Genomic DNA, 19,683 nt, shown 5'->3' on the forward strand with positions numbered 1-19,683 from the left:
AGCTACCCCCAATCTTTTGGGTACCAGGGACTGGTTCTGTGAAGAGATGTTTTTCCATGGAGCGGAGGGCGTCGTGGTTTTGCATGTTGCCTGAATCCCACGGATGAGGCTTTGCTTGTTTGCGTGGACTGGTTTCTGGCATAACATGGCCTGACGCCAGTCCAGAGACCAGGGTTTGGGGACCCCTGCCCTACAGGTAAGGACAGTTCATCCCTATTAGTGCTTGAGGAAGTGGTAAAAAATAGGGTTCTTCTAACACAGTTTCTGTGGGTGGAATTGAAACGTGGCTGATCCAAAGTGAAAGAAGTTTGATGAGTACTAAGCTCATGGGTTTATCGGTATTATATTTTACTTCATTATTACCATATATACAGCATTTTAATTCTAATTACTGAAAGAAGAAATTGTAAATTGCTAAAAGTCTGATCAACTGGAATGTCATTCTATCCAAATATATAAATAATGTTCTCTGTGATCAAAAGAGCGACTTTTTGATTTTATTGAAAAGTTCCCATTTGTCTCACCTTTGGGTTCTTGTCCAATTGTTACTTTCTTATAATCACACTGATTTGTTTTCTGTGAAAATACTGTTTTATGACATAGCCCCTCATGGCATTTTGTGACAACACTAACAGCACTCTCAAAATCCCAAACAAATTTACCAGCTCAAAAGATTGGCAACTATGAGAAAACAAACTTACAGCCAAAAAGAAAAATTCCATGTGTAGATAAAGATGTTTGCATAAATCTAAATTAATATTTTGTCATGTGATTTGGTATCCCTGGATTAAAAATACCCAAGCGCCAGGAAATAAATACTATTTTATTTCTCTGGAACAGGGATTAACAATATAAATTACCCCCTCCTAGGTAAGAAAATTAATTATTGATCTGAAAGCTGATGTGCCACAATTTAAAAAAATCACTGCCAGTCTTTAGATAAAGAAAATCAAAATACAAGTCAAAATTAAATATATTAATATGTTGTTTAAAAACTGAAATATAATGACTATATAATTTTAACAATACATAACTTTTAAATTTTTTTTATATATTTAAATATAATGGGATAATTTTATTTATTTTTTATGCAGACTTGTTGTTTCTTTTTTCTTTTTTGGATTTCTCCCTTTTTTCCTCCATTAGGCAGATAGGGGTTTTTTTTGTTTGTCCGATAGCTTATTATAAAAATATTTCTTTTCTTTAAAATACATGTACTTTTATACAACTGCAATAGTATTATGTTGCAATATGATTTGTATAAATTGCATATTAACAAAATGATTCAGTACTTAGTAAGGTTTTCTTCACTTGTATAAAGAATTTTCTTCAGCATTTTGACTCAAGTGTATTTTGATACCTTTCTTAGGCCAAGTTTTGCAGCAATCTCATCCACAACTTCTGCTTTTGGGTCTTCTAGAAGCTCTAGACTATTTTGTGTACCAATCTAAAAGGAAAAAAGCAAATGGCATTAGAGAACTAATTTTTAACAGATAGACATTTAGCACCTGAGAGGGAAAATAACATTATCCAAAATGAGGAGATATCAGAAGAATGAAAACAGACAAGCTACTTTGTCCCATTTACAGAAGTTTCACTTATACATATAACAGACCTGTACTTATGTAATGTTTAGAACATGTATGCTTCCCTGATAAAATCAGACTTTACTTTCAAGAATCATAATAAGAGTAAGAGTTGGAAGAGACCTTAGAGGTCTTCTAGTCCAAAATCCTGCTCAAGCAGGAGACCCTATACCATTTCAGACAAATGGCTTAAAAACCTCTGGTGATGGAGCACCCAGAACTTCTGAAGTTCCACTGATGAATTGTTCTGACAATAGGCTGGTTCTCTCCTTGATTAGTTTCCATCCATTGCTTCTTCCACCTTAATCTGATGAATTGACAGTGTCAGAATGCTTTGGAACCATCCCATAGAGAGGTGGATACCAATGACTTATGGGACAGCAGATGAAGGATCAGCAGAGAATTCTTCCACTGCACTCCTTTTCCAGGTGAGTTAACCAACCTGATGCAAAAATATGCTGAGTGCAAATCAATTCAAAGATTCCAGAGTTCTGTGTCCCTTTTTAATTTCTCTTCTCCCTTTAAAAGGTTTAATTAATTTTCCTCCTTCCTCCAAATAGGTTTGATTTCCCTTTCTCCAACAAAAATTTAATATCTGTTGAGTTTCTAGCTGTATAAGCTCCATGATCATTGCTAACTTTTATAAAAATTCTGCTTTTTAAATTACTAATATTTACCTGTTAAATGAATTCAGAATACATTCAGAGGAAAAGTACAGGAAAAAATGAATGAGAGCAGGCTGTCTAAATTCTTTTTGTATAATGCTTTTCGTTCTTTTACATTTTTTCATTACAATATCATTTTTTAAAAAAAAGACTTTTAACGCTTACAAATGATTGATTGCAATTAACAGTGATGAGTAAATATATATTATAATCTGTATGGATCTGTGTCAGGGACGAGTTTTACTTACCTTTGCTACTGGTTCACTTGTGTGCACACCCCATCTGTGCATGTGCAGAAGCTTCTGAACATGCGCAGATCGTATTTGATGACATCCGGGTGGGTGGGCGGAGCCTCCCGCTGCCGCTACTACTGGTTCACCTGAATTGGTGCAAACCGGTAACAACCCACCACTGATCTGTGTATACAGCCAAGTTGGTGTAGTAGTTAAGACACTGAAAATGTTTGAATTTTATTCTTGCCTCAGACACAAAAGCTAGCTGGGTGATCTCAGCCTGAATTATAAGATTGTTGATCCCAAGATTTCAAAACTCTACTTAGTTCCTTCCTAATAATAATAAGCATCTTTTATAATATTTCTAAAATTCTGTAGATAGGAAGAAACTCAAAGAGAATATATGCATAAGATATATCCAACAGCCCACAAAAAGAGAGTTAAATGCCATTTCTCTTTTCTTATGTAATCTTGTAAGCATTCCTTAGTTTCTTCTGAAAGAAAAGCCCACTTTCTTGGACCTTATTTTTGCTTTTTGCAAAACCCACATCCTATTTCTTAGAGGAAAGAAGCCCTTACATTATGTGAGGTCATGAACCTTGATTTCCATTTTAGAAGATGGAGAATACAAGAAATGGCAGCAGTAGTACTTTATTGTCTCCTTTAAAAAAAAGGAATAGGAAAGGAAAACACTTCTATTCTCAAAAATACCTCCAGTATATATCTTTCCAGTTCTATTTGGCCTTTCAGGAAGTAGGGCTACTGACACAGGGATACAAATTTGTTCTAAAGTCCAACATATGGCAGAGAAGCCACATTTTTTTCACTTACCATAGTTTATGTAGTCATTTGGTGAGATGGGTGGCATAGAAATGTAATGGATGGGTGGGTGGGTGGGTGGGTGGGTGGAAGGAAATGTAACTTAGTTCTCTTTTTAATACTTTTGCATATATCTTATGCCTATCAGCAAATTCTCTTTGAGTTTCTGCCTACATTCCAGAATTCAAGAAGAATTAGAACTGATGGCAATGGTAAATAATTGGCTTCGTTTCCAGATTATGATTAAAATGTGGAAACCTGGTTAGGGCAGTCTACATTAACTTTTCCTCTTTAACATGATTGCTAAGAATTATGATAAACTCTACAATTATAACTATAGTTATGGCTCCATCTGAATCACCTTTCATTACTCACGTGAACAGTGCCATCTGGTGACTTAATATGAACTTGCAGTTTTGAAAAAAATCCAAGACACCCTAATCTTACCAATTTATTGGGCTGTATGAACCATTGAGAAGCGCTCTTTACAAAGCAGCCAAATACTCCGATCCTTTACTCAAAATGCCAAGGCACTGTCCCTCACCAACGCTGTTTTAAGTATTTCCACATGTATGTGCGTACTCGGACAACACTTTGGCTAGGACGACACTCAAAGTGCTTTATCAACAATAGCAATAGAAATGTTGTTGATGAAGATCTCAAAGTAGCAACAGCAAGCTCTGCCATTGTTGTATGACTTGCTCAACAACTGAGACTGGCTGACTTGCCAATGTGAGGGGCAAATTCTAATTTACAAAAAGAAATAGCTATCTGTTGCTGACTCAGTTTGATGTGCCTAACGTTCTTTAGCCTATCATTCAAGTTTTCAGCTCAGCATGGTGTTACATTAAAAATATCCAAGCTTGCAATATAAATTCTTATCTGTTACAGATCAATGCATACTTAGCAACCTGTCTTCCTCAACCATATAAATTGGGCAGGCATATTTTCAGCAGAAGCAGAAGGAAGCATGCAGAGACTTTTTTCCCCCTCCAGATTATAGAAAAGCAATTATTTACAAAGCCTAAGTTAATAGAAAGCCTACAAACCTTTGTTTAATATAAACATACCTAAAGAGATTTAATTTCACATAAATGTGGAAACATTCAGACTGAAATCAAGTTTGTTTCTTTTAAAAGCAAGACTGCCTGTAGAAAAAATCTTCTCCCCAAAATACACCAATGAATTTTTCTACTTCAATTATCAGAAAATACAAGAGAAATGTTGTTTCCCAGGCATTCTTCTATATGGAGCAAAGTCAGGGGATTTTAGAGTAGGATTTGATACCTGCGGAGGTTCATAGATGGCAGAAACCTCAGCTCGAATACCCAGAGGAATGTCTTTATGTTCTGTGTACCTCCCATATAGATATCCAAAATGTTGATTTCCTGTTTTTCTCCAGAAGTCCAAGAAACGATCTGCAATTGTATGGTTCTCAAACATGATATTATCCACATGTCTATATTTCTGCCATTTGAGAAAAAATATATAAAGCCATAATCAAAAACTTGCCCTTATCAGACTCAGTAGAGTTTAATATAGTCACAAAACTGTGGATATTAGCCTGCTGTGTCTTTTTTTTTAACTCAGCTTGCTTCATTTGGAGTTACGGTAAGCCAAAATTATTTTTATGAACAGCATACTATTTGATCATTCCCACTTGGCTGCTTCTGCTAATAGAAGTAGCCGAACAATGACAGCTCTATCCACGAAGAAAAAACTTCAGCTTCTTTCTCTTTTTTTATGATGTGTTAGCTAGGGAGGTTCACAAATTGCAGAAACCTCAGCTTGGATTCTCAGAAGATATCTTTATATTCTGCATACTTCACATATAAATATCCAGAATTTCTCTTTCTACTTCTCTCTAGAAGTCCTGCTAGTCAACTATATAATTCTCAAAGATATTACTTACAAATTTGTGAGCCATAGTTCTACAATATTAAAGAATTTAGTTTACTGTGATATTTGAATGTGGCCAATTATTTCTTACACATTCATAGATCTTCACTTTTCCCAATATTTTTGGATCCATAGACACATTTTGTATTTTGAGTTATTGCTTTATGCAAGATAGCATAATGACTGACATACACCTTAAATGGCCTGCAAAATTCACTGTTGTAATAAAACATTTATTGAATACAAAGAGACATCATTGAGACCCAACAAAAACAAGATGTGGTTGTAACAATCCTTTATCCTGCAGCAATCCTTATTCAACTGGAGTGAGAGCACAACTTTTGAATACCACAGTTTTCTTGCATAGTGAATTGTCAGAATGCGCCTCTAATTTATACCAGTAGTAGGAGTAAATTTCCAGACATTCAATTCTAACTTTCTGTATGGAATCCCAATCATGGACTATGGGCACTTTGACATAACAATTAAAAAAAAAACACCTATCCACATGTCAATGTTCTACTTTCAGTCACAATCCTAGGCAGTTCCTAGTACTTTACACTTGTGGGATGATCCCAGCTTACAGGTTTTCTTTTTTGTTGATCTTGATGGCTTACTACAGTGATGGTGAACCTATGGCACGCATGCCAGAAGTGGCATGCAGAGCCATTTCTCCGAGCACGTGAGCTGTCGCCTGTTGCTCTTCTGGGTTCTGGCGCACCGGCCATTTGGTCTTCGCGTGCACATGCACACCAGAAACCAGAAGACCAGTGGTCAGTGCACATGCGCATCCTGGAAACCGGAAGATCATCTTCCCGGTGCGCGCATGCACACCAGGCAGATACCCTTCTCGTTTCGGGTTCTCCCACACACATGAATGCGAGCTGGTTGCCGCACCTGAACCCAGAAGAGCAATGGGCAAAAGCTCATGTGCCCAGACACAGAGAAGGGATCCCAGAGGTTGCTTCGTAGGGGAGAAGAGCTGTCAGCCAGGACGGGTGGGCTGGGGCTTCCCTACCTCCTCACCTGAGCAGGCTTCCTGCATGACCCCAGCCCACGGCAATGATGCGCATTCGTGGTCCGGAGCCCCTGGCCGGCTTGGGCACCCCAAAAGAGCAGCAGCAGTGGTAGCAGCCCTCGCAGCCGCTCCTCCTCCTCCAGCATCCCGGCCGGAAGCAGTAGTGCAAGAACCACCACCACCCCCTTGCCTGGCAGCAGCAGGAACAGCACACAGAATAGCCGGTCGGGGGGCAAGAGAGTGGCGCAGTTCTCGCGCTGCCGCTTCCACCCAGGATGCTGGAGGAGGAGGAGCGGCTGCGAGGGCCAGCCGGGGCATCGAAGCTGCGCAAGAGTTAAGTCTGTGTGGGAGGAATGTCTGTCCAGCGCTGGGGTAAGTGTTGTGACTCCAGCCCCCGAACCTGGCCCCATGCCCGGAAGTGACTTGGAGCCGGGCCTGCTGCCAGAAAGTGACTTGGACAGTGAGGGGGAAGGGCCATCAGGACTTACCTCGGGAGCACCGGCTTCCCTGGCTCAGCTCCAGGAGCCAGAAGCAGGCCAGGTGGAAGAAATAATGAGGCCTAGGAAGTGCTGAGTCATGGAGCCACACCCCACAGGATATAAAAGGCAGCGAGAGCTGGTGTGTCTCTTTGTAACAGGCAAATCCACTGATTGACTAGAGCTGAAGTTTGTGACTCACCAGCGTCGTGGAAAATAACGAGGGCTCTTGGCAGATGCTGGCTCTTTTGCCGCCAGAGCTGATAGTGCCAGCTAATTAAGCCATCATTCGGATGGAGGCGGAGAAGGACAGAACAGTAAGAGGCTCGCCAGCCAGGAAGCAATCACGCTCCCTTTGCAGAAGTGGCGGGTGTGTGTGTATGATGCACTGGCTTGTTATTGCTATAGGGTCCTGAAAATACTACAAAAGTTATTAAACAAGTACCTATAGAAAACTCAAGCCTGCCTTTGGCTTATCTAGCACTGCAGGAAAACAGTGAATAGGCAGTATGGTGGCCCAGCTTAATGCATCTCCTTCAGCACCATCAACAATTAAACCTCATAGTATCTTTTTTTCTGTATCTATCCCCTAGAGTTTTGGGGTATCTTTTTTATACTACCCCTTCTACAGCTACAGCTGCTCAAAATCCACTGCTATTATATAATTGAAATTTATGATGGTGTTCACTCATTTAACAGAATAAGAGTTGGAATTTAAAACTGCTGTGATTTCTCAAAGATATGGCAGATTTTCTCAAAACAGTGTTCAAACTCTCCTGGCAATTCCTTCCCAACATGAACATCATAGGCAAGAACTTTCTCCATTGCCTTGAAAAGCTAGCTTTTATTATGGGTAATACTCATCTTACCTGCCTGTTGAGTGTGATAGCACTTGGCTGGCACTTGGTACAGATTCCTTCTGGCCATGGAGGATGCCCCTCACATCCAGATTTAATCTTGCAACTAATGTTTTCAAGAGCAACAAACTTCCCCCTAAACAAAAGAAGAAACATCCTTAATATCTTTTTTAAAAAAAACAATAAACATACAGCAGACATCCTGCCAGAGGATGCTCCCAGACTCTACAACTATAGGCAGTCTGCATATAACTCCCTAATCCTCATTGTAAACCGGGGAAGGGGGGTCGACGGGGGAGAGGAGAAACAGCAGTTCAATGCAAAAACCAACCTGCCTCTTCTCTCATTTACACTGGTGTTAGCAAACATATCAAGCATGCAAATAGCTGCTAACACAGTGTGATCAACATAGAAATTGTAAACATGAGAAACATCAGTTGCAGATTCACAGCATAATAAAAATAAAGATGTTTTAACATTTGCTACGTTCTATGCATGGAATATATTTTATGAGAAATCACCATAAAAAATGTACATGAGATATTAATGGAAAGATTCTAGGACAGTTTTTTAAAAAAATTCTGACCTCTGCTGATATGACAGAACTGTAGGTTTGTTATCCCCTTCAAAAATGTCTTTGCTGCACCAACATATAAGTCAGGTTACGCTCAACAACCAAGGGCAAAAAAATAAAATTCATCTCACCCCAATATAATGAACTTATTTAAAAGTGATTGTTACTATTTGAAGCCGATTTGTTTTTGCCCTATCATTTTCTACTTTTTCAGATTTTGCCATCTATGTCATCTTTCTACTCCCCTGCAGTAGGTACAAAGTTTCTTACTTGTCTGCACCTCCGGTCAGTTTCCTGATGTAGGCATGGAATGACATATGCTTCACAGGAGGTTCCAGATGGTTTAAATAATCCTCATCAAAAGGCTGCCAAGACCAAATACACAAAGGAAAACCAGGTCAGACACCTGCTTGATAATACATTGATCATGGTAGAAATGGATCTTTTAGTTTGAATACTCTGCTGGCATTCAATGTGGAAATAATTAGGCAACATTATGCTCTTTTTCCACAGCAGTTACTATTCTGACAGTAATAGTGGAGCCCTTTCTTCTCCCTCCCCTACACATTAAAATATTTTACTCTTGCACACAAAATAGCTTTAGAAACCCAACCTGTCTCATGGATGTAATAATATTCTTGTTTTTTTAGCTTACAGAGGTAAAAACAAAGCTAGAGAATTCTAGCAGAGGTTACCTAGCTAACTGAAGAATCTGTGCACAAATAAAAATGATTAAAAGGTTAGTATATAAGTCATTAATAAAAACTGTGCAGGATATAAGCATACCCCACCCCACCAAGAAGCAGCTTTCAGTTGTAGTTTTTAAAAAGAAAAGAACCCCCTTCCAATATAAGTGTAAAATACCAACTGCATATGCTGTCTTGAAACTTGTAACATGAAATAGTATATCCTGTTAAAACCATTATTGCAAAAAGCCAGATGACAAAAAACAGATAAATCCAAGTTTTGATTTGACAGTTATATCCAAGGGTCCAATTTTGCCTCTTTAACCATTATCAGCACAGCTAGGATACATTAAAGTTTCAGCAACATTCTCTCTATTGATGCCATTAAAGCAACTTTATACATCAAGAAAACTTTTACCTTGTAAACTATTACTATAATAGCTTTCACTTATCTGCTTACCTCTAAAGGTACACAATGTACACATTTACCCAATGGACCATGTCGACATCTGTGTAAAGAGAACATCAGCAGCTAAATTTACTGGCAAAAACAGAAAAGCACTCTATTTTGTAAAGCTTTACAGATTAATACTTAATACAAATTCATAAATTAATATGAGTCCAACGGACTGGAATTTCCATTGCTAAGCAAACCAGTCATTAAGAAAAACATGACATGACTGCACCAGTTAGCAATAGCAGTTCCATGTTGCAGTTGTTAGGGACCCAGCAGTCATTAGGTGAGGACCTCATGTTTCTCCTGCCCTGCCTATCTACCCACCATGTCTGTCCTTGTGGTCACCCTTGGCACTCTGCACCCCTGCTATCCCAGCTGATCTTCACCATCTTCTTCTGCTTCTGCCTGATAAGGTTTTCAGAAGGTCTCACACAGCCAGCAGCTGCCTTGCAGAGGGCCAGGCCAGACATAACTCATCAACAGGAGGCAGCAAAGGTCAGCTGGGGGTGGTAGAGAGGGACAGCTGAATGCAGGGCAATAGGGATGCAGAGGGAAGCAGAATGCATGATGGCCAAAAATGGGCAAAGGGACAGAGATGGAGAGGAGACAGGTGAGTAAGTGAAGTCGAAGCACACCTTGTGGCCCTCAATGCGAATAGGCTGTCAAGGAGCTGAATTTTGATCATGTGACCATCGGAGCATTTCAATGGTTGTATGTCAAGAACCAATTGTAACAATACCATTCATTTAGCACTGTCATAACTTCAAACAGTTGCTGAATGAATAGTCGTTAAGCAAGGACCGCCAATACGGATCACAGATTAACAAATGGTTAAGCACACATCAGCTAAAAATTACTGTGCTGATTTCCAATTACACTGAAAATGTTCCCTAATTTCAGAAATGTAATTATGGAGAGTACTGATAAGATACAATGCTATTTCTGTTAATAATAGAATAGACAGATTGATTATACTGTTGCAGAAAAGATCCAGAGCAGCATCTTCCATTTCCATCTATTTAAGGAGGCAACAGACTATTATTCAATATTTTTAAAATCTTTCATTTATTCAATATTTATTTTAACAGCAGGTCTTTCAGAACAACTTTCTTTCCCTGCTATTGGCATTTTCTTCATAAAAGTTAGTGTGTTCTTAGCAACTTTCAATATAAAGTCAGGCATAAATGCAACAAAAGAGATTTTTTGCCTATGATGTTTTCATGAGCACTTTTTTCAAAACCACACAACTGCCAACAATACTTCACTATTCAAAGGTTTTTGGTTTTTGATCTTCACTGAAGCAATCATTCCAATACATGGAAAACTACATAAAGGGGCGATGTAGACCTATCTAACCTTAAAAGAAATTACACATTATAAAAGTTTAAATCAGATTCTTATAATAGTTACTATTAATAGAAGCCTACTCTAAAATTTATAGCTATACTCCAAAAGCAGCCTTCTGGTGGTCACAATGTCACTTCCTCAGACAGACACCAACTACTACAATGTTCTCAGTGTACCCTGTGAGAATAATATATTTCGTGTCTCTTTAAAGATTCCAGCTAGGGAAAAAATGGTTATCAAAAGCAATTCTGAGTTTCTCAATATATGTGAGAAATACTAAAGCATGCACCATCTCTGAAGTTCTGAAGTTTTACAGGTGTAAAAGATTTAGAAGATTAAAATCAAGCAAATTGTCTACAATCATGTCCATAGCTTCTTGATACAACTTCTTCTACTGGCTTAACAAAAAAAGTATCTATGCAGCCTTTCTGTAATTCTATGTTATTATTTTTCTCTTGCTTACTTATAAAAGCTCAAGTGTTTCAAAACTACAATAATTAGAAGGACATGAAGACTATTATTAAATCCAGCTCCAGCTTACGATTCATAACAAATATATATATTATTTAAGGGTAACGTGTGTAATACTATAACTTGAATAAGAGATTTAGCATTGATAAATTATCAATTTTGCTCTTGCACAGGCATAAACCACCCTATTTTTGTTAGTGGCAATTTCATTTCTTCCATTTTGTTGGTGTTTGGGATGCACAATTCTAAGCATGCTTTAAATGTTCAATTACATTGGAAATTTTTTTCAAACGAATCAGCCATCCAGCGTCATCCTCAGAAAGAGCCATTTCTCATCCTTTGTTGCTTTTACTTCCGTGTTTCCCTGAAAATAAGACCCTGTCTTATATTTTTTTGAACCCTGAAATAAGCACTTGGCCTTATTGCCATGCGCTCAAAAGCCTGATTCGGCTTATTATCAGGGGATGTCTTATTCTGGGGGAAACAAGGTAGAAATCCAGTTAGCCCAACCACAATGATTAAATTCAAGACAGACAGGACTTTTACTGAGAATACTAGAATTCTAAATAAGCAATTGTATTTAATAAAAGCAAATCAAGCTTACACTACATGCTTACAGCTCTCTTGCACAATTTAAGTTTGGCTAAAGTATGAAGCTACTCCATATTTTACCCAGACTTGGTTGAAATTATTCATGTCTACTATTATTATGTCTACAGTACAGATGAAAAGACATAGGCCAAATTGTGGCACTCCAAGATTTTAGATGGAAACAAATGAATTACTCAAGTAGTAAGCTACAATATTATTTCATTATGTGCTTTTAACAAATGATTACTGCGATGCATTTCATTCTACAAAGCTCTAAATGATTTGAAGGTCAGGTAAGGTCTAACAACAATTAACATGGATCAGACCTTTTCAATGGCTGTCAGTGTTCTTTATGAACAACAGTAATGTATTTTTTTAAAAGGAATAGGTTTAAAAATCTGTCTGAGGCTACTTTCTGTGAGAATTTCAGAGCGGATATTTACTGAACACATAGCCATGTATTCATTACCATACAAAGACAAAACTATCAAAATAGTATAAGGCTGACTTTCCTATAAAAGCCAGTACCATTTCCCCCCCCATGGCCTGTTCTGAAGATCAATACATCAATTTTCCAGATTTCTAAAGAAAGAATCCGTTTTTGAGTTGTTCCACATAAGCAGTGCTGAAACATGTAGCATCTTCAGCTATTATCAACCCATCTCAGAAAACTAAATTACTATCAAATTGTGGGAAAGTGCTTCAGCATGAATTGACATGGGATTACTTTAGTTACCTTTGAGAATGGGGAACAGAGAAGGAAAAAAGGAAACAAACAGCAAACTGTGAGGAATTTTGTGGAATAAGAAAACACAATGATATTTACAATTGCTGGTCTCTGCTTCTATAAATTTTCCCATCCTGTTTTATTAGGTACTGATCGATTTCATCTTCTACCACCTGGGGAACACCTAGTGGACGAGTTCCTTGAGAAATTGAGGTATCCATGTTCTCAGAGGAAGAGCCAGGTGCGCTTGATGGAAAAAGAAATAGCATATCTCCATGTCTGCGAAAACAAAAAACAAAAGTATTAGGAAAAAATGGTAGAACTGTTACAGAATTATCAATTTCAGAATGATATTCAACCACATCAAACTATTTTAATTTGGAAGTGCTGAGGGGGATTTTAGGTGGACACTCTACAGCAGGGGTCTCCAACCTTGACAACTTTAAGACTTATGGACTTCAACTCCCAGAATTCCTCAGCCAGCTTTGCTCCTATTCTGGGAGTTGAAGTCCACAAGTCTTAAAGTTGCCAAGGTTGGAGACCCCTGCTCTACAGGATTGGCAATTGTACAGATAATAAATTTTATTATACCATCTTTTCCATTTACAGAAAGGTGTGAGATTAAGCCGAAGCATTCTACAAAAAAATTGAGACAATCTTCTTGAACTCTCCTTTCTTCTTCCAAGCTATCAGGACCATCTTCCGAACTATTCTGGATGGTGCCTCAACTTTCTGAAACAGCTTTTCAGGAAACTACAGACATAATCAAGTAAACAGTCTCCCCATTTTTGCAACTGACATTCCTGTGAGAAGAATTTAGATCAAAGAAAAACTGAATCTAATGTCGTGTCCCACTCCTCCGCTGACGGCCAGGTCAGGGAAATCCGAATCAGGCGTCCCTCTGCAGCTCTGCCAAAGTCCTAGCAAAGTTCTCAAGGCAGGCAGGAGACCAGAAAGTGACTTCAGCAAGATAAGGTAGACTTTGCCTGACTCAGAGAATGCCAGAAAGCAGATCCTTTATATAGGCCATGGGGTGTGGCTCCATGACTCAGCACTTATCCAGGCCTGCCCCTCCCTTCCTTCTGTTGCCGCCGCCTATCAATTCTCCTGAAGTGAGGGTCACTCCAGTCTGCAGCTGTTGGTAATTGACCTTCCTCAGGCTCACATGCTGTGGGGGAGGGGGAGGGGTCTAGTTGCTCCGTTTGCCTGGGCATGGAGCCAGGGCTGGGGGCTGGAGTCACTTCTTCTTCCTCGGCCTGTCTGGGCATGGAGCCAGGGCTGGGGCCGGGAGGCATGCTAGGACATTCCTCAGCGTTCGGAAGCAGATAAGACGGGCCCAGCTGCGGGGAAAGCGGACGAGGCACAACATCTAAACCCAAAGTGTACTGAGTCTACACTAGAACTATCTTATGATTATTTACTTGCAAGTAAGTTTTCCTGAGTTCAATTGAAGTTATTGTGAGATAAATGCACAGAGGACTGTGATTTAAGAACTTTCCAGTTTTTTACATCATTTCTTTTTATCTCATGACAAATAATGCTGGCTCTTTTGAAGCTGCATTTTTCTGAGATGTCATTTCCCAAAGAGCCATTTTTATAATGGTAGCAAAAGGACTACCATCTCCCCATCCTATTCAAGATTAGGAAAGAATAAGTTCTAAACAGCTTCAGATTTCTGCCTTTTTCCGCCTACAATTATTGGCAAGCTGCCAAACACTAGTAGACTAAGGATGATTCACAAGGGAAATGATGAGTAACCTATTCTACCAAGGTTAGCTTTTCTTTTCTGAACAGTAACATCAAGGGTTGACGGAGAAACCAATTAATTGCCTGCTCCAAATAAAAAGTACCTTCAAGGGAAATAGAGCAGTCTCCTCCTTTTACGTTTCATAGAAAAAAAGTGAGGAGATTTTGTCTTGTTTCAATTGGCATTTAGGAATTAAACATGCTATGCCATATTTTAATAGCTGCTATTTTAATTGTAGTAATGTACCATCAAAAATGAGTGAGCAATATATGTGTTAAATAAGCACAGCACGTACAGGTAGCCCTTGAGTTACTTTGCAATTGGAAATGGAATTGCCATTGCTAAATGATGCAGCTGTAAAATGTTACATTGCCCGATTGCATCACTTAGCAACCAGAAATCCTAGTAGTCTGGCTATCGTCATAACCCAGAGGTGTGGATCGTTAAGCAGGAAGCAGAGGGAATCCCAGGTAAAAAGTACAGAGGTGTTGCAGGGAGTGGGGGAGACCCTAAGAGGCTCAGCACAGTTCATAAATGTGAGTGATGGAGGCCAGGGAAAGAGAATGTAAGATTCATGTGTATGTGCAACTGCAGGGAAAAATGAGGAAAGAGGGTGAAGGGTACATGCAATCACAGGGAAGACACTGAAAGACAATATGGTGTAGATGCATGCATTCATGCATGAGTGAGGGTGAATGCATCCATGCGAGTACTGGGAGACTGAGACTGAGGCAGAGGGTGCTGGGTGCATGCAAATGAAGGGGGAAAGAAGGGCATGGTGTGTGCCAAAAAGACCAAGGGGGAGGGGGGGAAATCTTACTTGACTTTCCTTGTGAAAAGCCTGCAGGGAAGTTGACAAATGGCAAACATGTGACTGCGGGATGCTGAAGCCAATCATAGGTACAAACTGGTTGCCAAACGCTCAAATTTTGTTGCCATGACCATAGCCAGAACTTTGAGGACCAGTTGTAAATCCTTCCATTCAGCGCATTGTCACTTCAAATAGTGGCTGAACAAAAGGCTGTAACTCAAAGACTAGCTGCCTTTACCTCAGATAGATTCTATAGGTCTTTTATAATAAGATACACGCAGCATATGTATTTATGATAAAGACCCACCAAAGCCTTTTGAAGTTTCAGACTATAGAAAAAGTGCGGCTGCGGCTAGTCTCCCCCCCACAATCATAATGGAGAAAATGAGGACGCTAAATGTGATCCATGAAGCAGGCTCTTGCTGAAATGTGGAATAGACCCTACAATAACTATGCAGATACATTTTACTATCATAGTATACCAGTTTGTGAAAAGTAACATTATTCCAAAAGAAAGCATAATTAAATAGACTGCTCCCTAGTTATAAAAATGACAACAGAATAAGATACTTAAACTGAAAAGGAAGAACAACTGTGATTGTTCTTTTTTTACCATGATACATATAATGAATCAGCCAAGAGGAAAGCAAATAGTCACTTTTTGAGAGATGGGTAGCTATATAAATTTGATAGACGGACAGACAGATGCCATGTGTATGCCTACGTAACCTATTTGAGTTTAAAATTCTTTTCTCTTCTACCAATACAGTGCTTGAAACATTCAAAAACTTCGAACTTTTAAAGAATAATTTACTTCCTGAGAAACAATTCAACCACCTAACCATGCTGACTTATTTGCGTTATGTGAAATATATCTGCAAGTATCCTGAAAATACTTGGACAAAGTAATTTTGTTTTGGAGTCCAACCTGTTGTAGATGGAGTTACTCTCTCTAGTTGTAAAACAAACAAATCCCAAGTAATCCACAACATGTCTGGGTACTTCATATTTTTGCAAGACGGCAAATCAATTGAATATGTCACAGCTGCACCAATGGAAATAAATAGGACTTTTGTGACAGAGCCATCTCCCTCCTGGTTCCTTCAGGCAGCGAGGGTAAGGCATGAGCAACAAGATTCAAAGGTGTTTCTTTAAAGGAAGTGGGAGATACTACCAAAGTGGTATGTGTCCTCTAAAGAAGACATCTTGATCCAGCATAATGGAAAACCACTGCTCAGTCTCCAAATTCTCCTTTTTTGGAGAACATTATAGAAATGATCACCAGTTCAGAATTCAGACTTAGACATGGGACAGAAGCAGTGCTAGTTGCTCTGGTGAACACTTTCATTGGGACCTAGAAAGTTGGTGTGTGCCTCTCTTGATCCTTTTGGACCTTTTCAGTGGCTTCTGAAATCATCAGCCATAGTGATTTACTAGACCATCAATGGGAGGCAGAAACTGGGGGCCTTACTTTGCAGTTGCTCTCCCCCTATTTACTGGCCAGTTCCAATCAGCAATGGAACAGGAGGAGCAATCAAGCTCAGTGGCTGCTCCAGTATAGGTGCTCCAAAGCTTTGTTCTTTTTGCATTGCTTTTTAGCATCTGCAGTAAGTTTCTACCTACTATGTCTATTTGCTAAGGCTGGGACTGCCTACATGTATTACTGGATCACATTTAGCTGATGGGAGAGGTCATCCATCAGTTTGGGATGAAATAGCACCAGTTCAGTGATAGTAACTCAAGTGTGTATCACTTTCTAACTTAAAGCCAAGAGCTTGTGAGGGCCTGGGTGGCTAGAAACAAACTATAGTCTTTGGACAGGGTTGTCTGCAGCTTGTGGGTATTTGTGGACTTCCTGCTCTTGCTGGAGCAGCAGATGGACACTTTAACTGGGAGATATTGCCCAGCAGGGGCTGATGAGCCAGTTGCAACCCTATTGGGATCTGGAAACCTTGGTGGGAATAATTTATGTTCTTTGGACATGTTGGGATTGCATGTGCTCTAAGGGCTGGCGGGCTGTCTTTGATGATTATTCAGAAGTTGATAGATTGCAGCAGCCAAAATGACACTAGGTGAGAATCATTATAAAAGTGTAATTCTATTCTCTGCAGCATAGCTTGCTAATAGGTTTCCGAAACCAATTAAAATGCTGCTTTTAACCTATGAAGCTCTATATGGGTTTGTTCCAGGGTACCTTAAAAACCATTTCCTGCAGGCAGAATTTGCTGGTTCTTGAATTCAAAGGTGGGAGGAGGGAGTTGTTCAAGGTTCCACCCTTATGAGAATACAAAGGGTCATAGCCAAAACGAAATGCTTTTCAAAGGCCTCCAAATCCCGGAACACTTTGCCCTTGGAAGTATACCTGGTACTCTCCCTAACAGTCTTTTGCAAAGCAATGGGCATTTAGGGATTGATGGTGTTTACTTGTTTGATGATTGGGCAGCTCTGTGGTTATGAGTTTTTATTTTCCTGTTTGTTAGTATTTTGACTGGATACATATAATGCAATATCAAAATCATTTTAGCCAGATAGCATAACAATACATAAAAGAAATAGAACCCGGCAAATATTTAACAGATACACATATAAAGATATCACAATACATTCTCTTGACTTGTCAAAACACAACAGCAATCAGCTCTAGTCCAAGAGTGGCCCCAATATTTTACTGAATACTTACTTGATCTTCAGTAAATTGAGGGATTTATTGGGAGAGGATGTGATCTCACCAGTCCTGTTTCTATTGATGTACACAGAAAATCCATTATTTCTGAAACCAAATTCTTTTGCAACCTATACAAACAAATTAATTTATTGATAGAAATCAAGATAAAAGACATCTTATTCTGGCTGTAAATATAACAAAAGTGTGAACATAATTTATCATACTTACATTATAACAACATATGCACCAAGATAAATTCCTTGTGTGTCCAATCACACTTGGCCAATAAAAATTCTATTCTCTATTCTCTCTATTCTCTATTCAAAGAATCTACAGTACATTTGAATTATTTATTCACATTTATATTAAGGCTCTATAAGGATGGATTTTAGAAACTAAGCCTGATTGCTAATGTTAATGATTAACTATATTTAATCCATTTGTGAAGGAAAACAAATTGCTTCAACCAAATTAATCAAATCACCAGCTGAAACTGGTAGAAAAGGGGGGCAAACAAACCTAGCATCTTTCAATATTTTCTCTCTCTCAAGTTTCAAGTTTCTCTCAATTTCTTCCATTGAGGACCTATATACTGCACGAATCAAGAAGAGAGCCGTGAAAATATTTGCAGATCACTCGCATCCTGGACATAAACTGTTTCAACTCCTACCCTCAAAACGACGCTATAGAGCACTGCACACCAGAACAACTAGACACAAGAACAGTTTTTTCCTGAAGGCCATCATTCTGCTAAACAAATAATTCCATCAACACTGTCAGACTATTTACTGAATCTGCACTACTATTAATCGTTTCATAGTTCCCATCACCAATCTCTTTCCACTTATGACTGTATGACTATAACTTGTTGCTGGCAATCCTTATGATTTATATTGATATATTGACCATCAATTGTGTTGTAAATGTTGTACCTTGATGAACGTATCTTTTCTTTTATGTACACTGAGAGCATATGCACCAAGACAAATTCCTTGTGTGTCCAATCACACTTGGCCAATAAAAATTCTATTCTATTCTATTCTATTTAATACAGAAGGAAATTAATAAGAACATTCAATGCTTCACAATATATCCAAATACATACAGTATAAAACCTCATTAGAGCTAACAAGGTATTTATAAATTGGACTTCCAAATAAGTGATCCAAATAATTAAATTGAAATATGGCTATCAATATACTTTTGAAATTTGTTCTGTGCAGAAACTCATCTGGCTCTCTTGCATAAACATACTCCTTCTATTTTAGGATTCAACATCTCTTAGACAGCATGCCCAGCCTGAGCAAAATTTATGCTTGCCATAATCCTATCCGCCCACAACAGGGATGAACTCTTTGAACAGAACATGGAGCTCAGGAACCAACACCATGGGTTAGGGGAAGTACCTTTTCTACATCCGAAGAATATGAGCTCTTCCTCACTGTATACATTTTCAGATTCTCAGGGGTAAATAAAATTATAACTACACCATGATTTTGAGCTATTTATTTTATTAAAATGAACATGGCCATTACTTTGAAAGTAGTGCTTTAAAGTTATGTATGTATAAAAGTACAATTACTTTTGCAATAAAAAAATTATGGCTTATGCTGTATTGGTTACTTACATTCTTAAATAAGCTGTCAATGTTTTTCTTTTTAGTATTTATACGGTTTGGTTCCAAACCTGCTTATTTTCACCCTGCTTGCCGATTTAATATGGTGGGGCCATCAATGCATGATGTGACAAGAAGTATGTCCTTCAGCCATTTTTCAGAGAGCCTATTTTCAGCTCTGACTGGCCTACAGACACCCAATTGGCTTCTGTGCCTAAGGGAGGATTAGAACCAGAGTCTCACTGTATCTAATCCAGTACGGTACCTTAACTAGTTATACGACACTGGTCTTCACTACGTAAGTAGTTAATAATTACAATAATTATAATATATAGGTCTATCTGTACATTCCTCAGAAATTGGAATTAAATTCTGCAGAATGTAATATAATATAGAGCCGAGGTGGTGCAGTGGTTAGAGTGCAGTACTGCAGACCACT

General features: G+C 38.7%; 1 protein-coding gene across 2 annotated transcripts in view; it reads right to left on the reverse strand.

The window, feature by feature from the left end:
* Positions 1-19,683, reverse strand: part of NPLOC4 (NPL4 homolog, ubiquitin recognition factor) — a 64,429-nt gene that overhangs the window by 40,497 nt on the left and 4,249 nt on the right. For both annotated transcript variants that reach the window (XM_058167620.1, XM_058167621.1), the window contains exons 3-9: positions 17,645-17,757; positions 12,506-12,685; positions 9,274-9,322; positions 8,398-8,492; positions 7,566-7,689; positions 4,591-4,770; positions 1,361-1,447 (exon numbers count right to left, since the gene is read on the reverse strand). In XM_058167620.1, coding sequence (XP_058023603.1) covers positions 1,361-1,447; positions 4,591-4,770; positions 7,566-7,689; positions 8,398-8,492; positions 9,274-9,322; positions 12,506-12,685; positions 17,645-17,757 — 828 coding nt within the window. The remainder of the gene's footprint in view (positions 1-1,360; positions 1,448-4,590; positions 4,771-7,565; positions 7,690-8,397; positions 8,493-9,273; positions 9,323-12,505; positions 12,686-17,644; positions 17,758-19,683) is intronic.

This window comes from Ahaetulla prasina, chromosome 2 (assembly GCF_028640845.1).
Source record: "Ahaetulla prasina isolate Xishuangbanna chromosome 2, ASM2864084v1, whole genome shotgun sequence".
Lineage (NCBI taxonomy): Eukaryota > Metazoa > Chordata > Lepidosauria > Squamata > Colubridae > Ahaetulla > Ahaetulla prasina.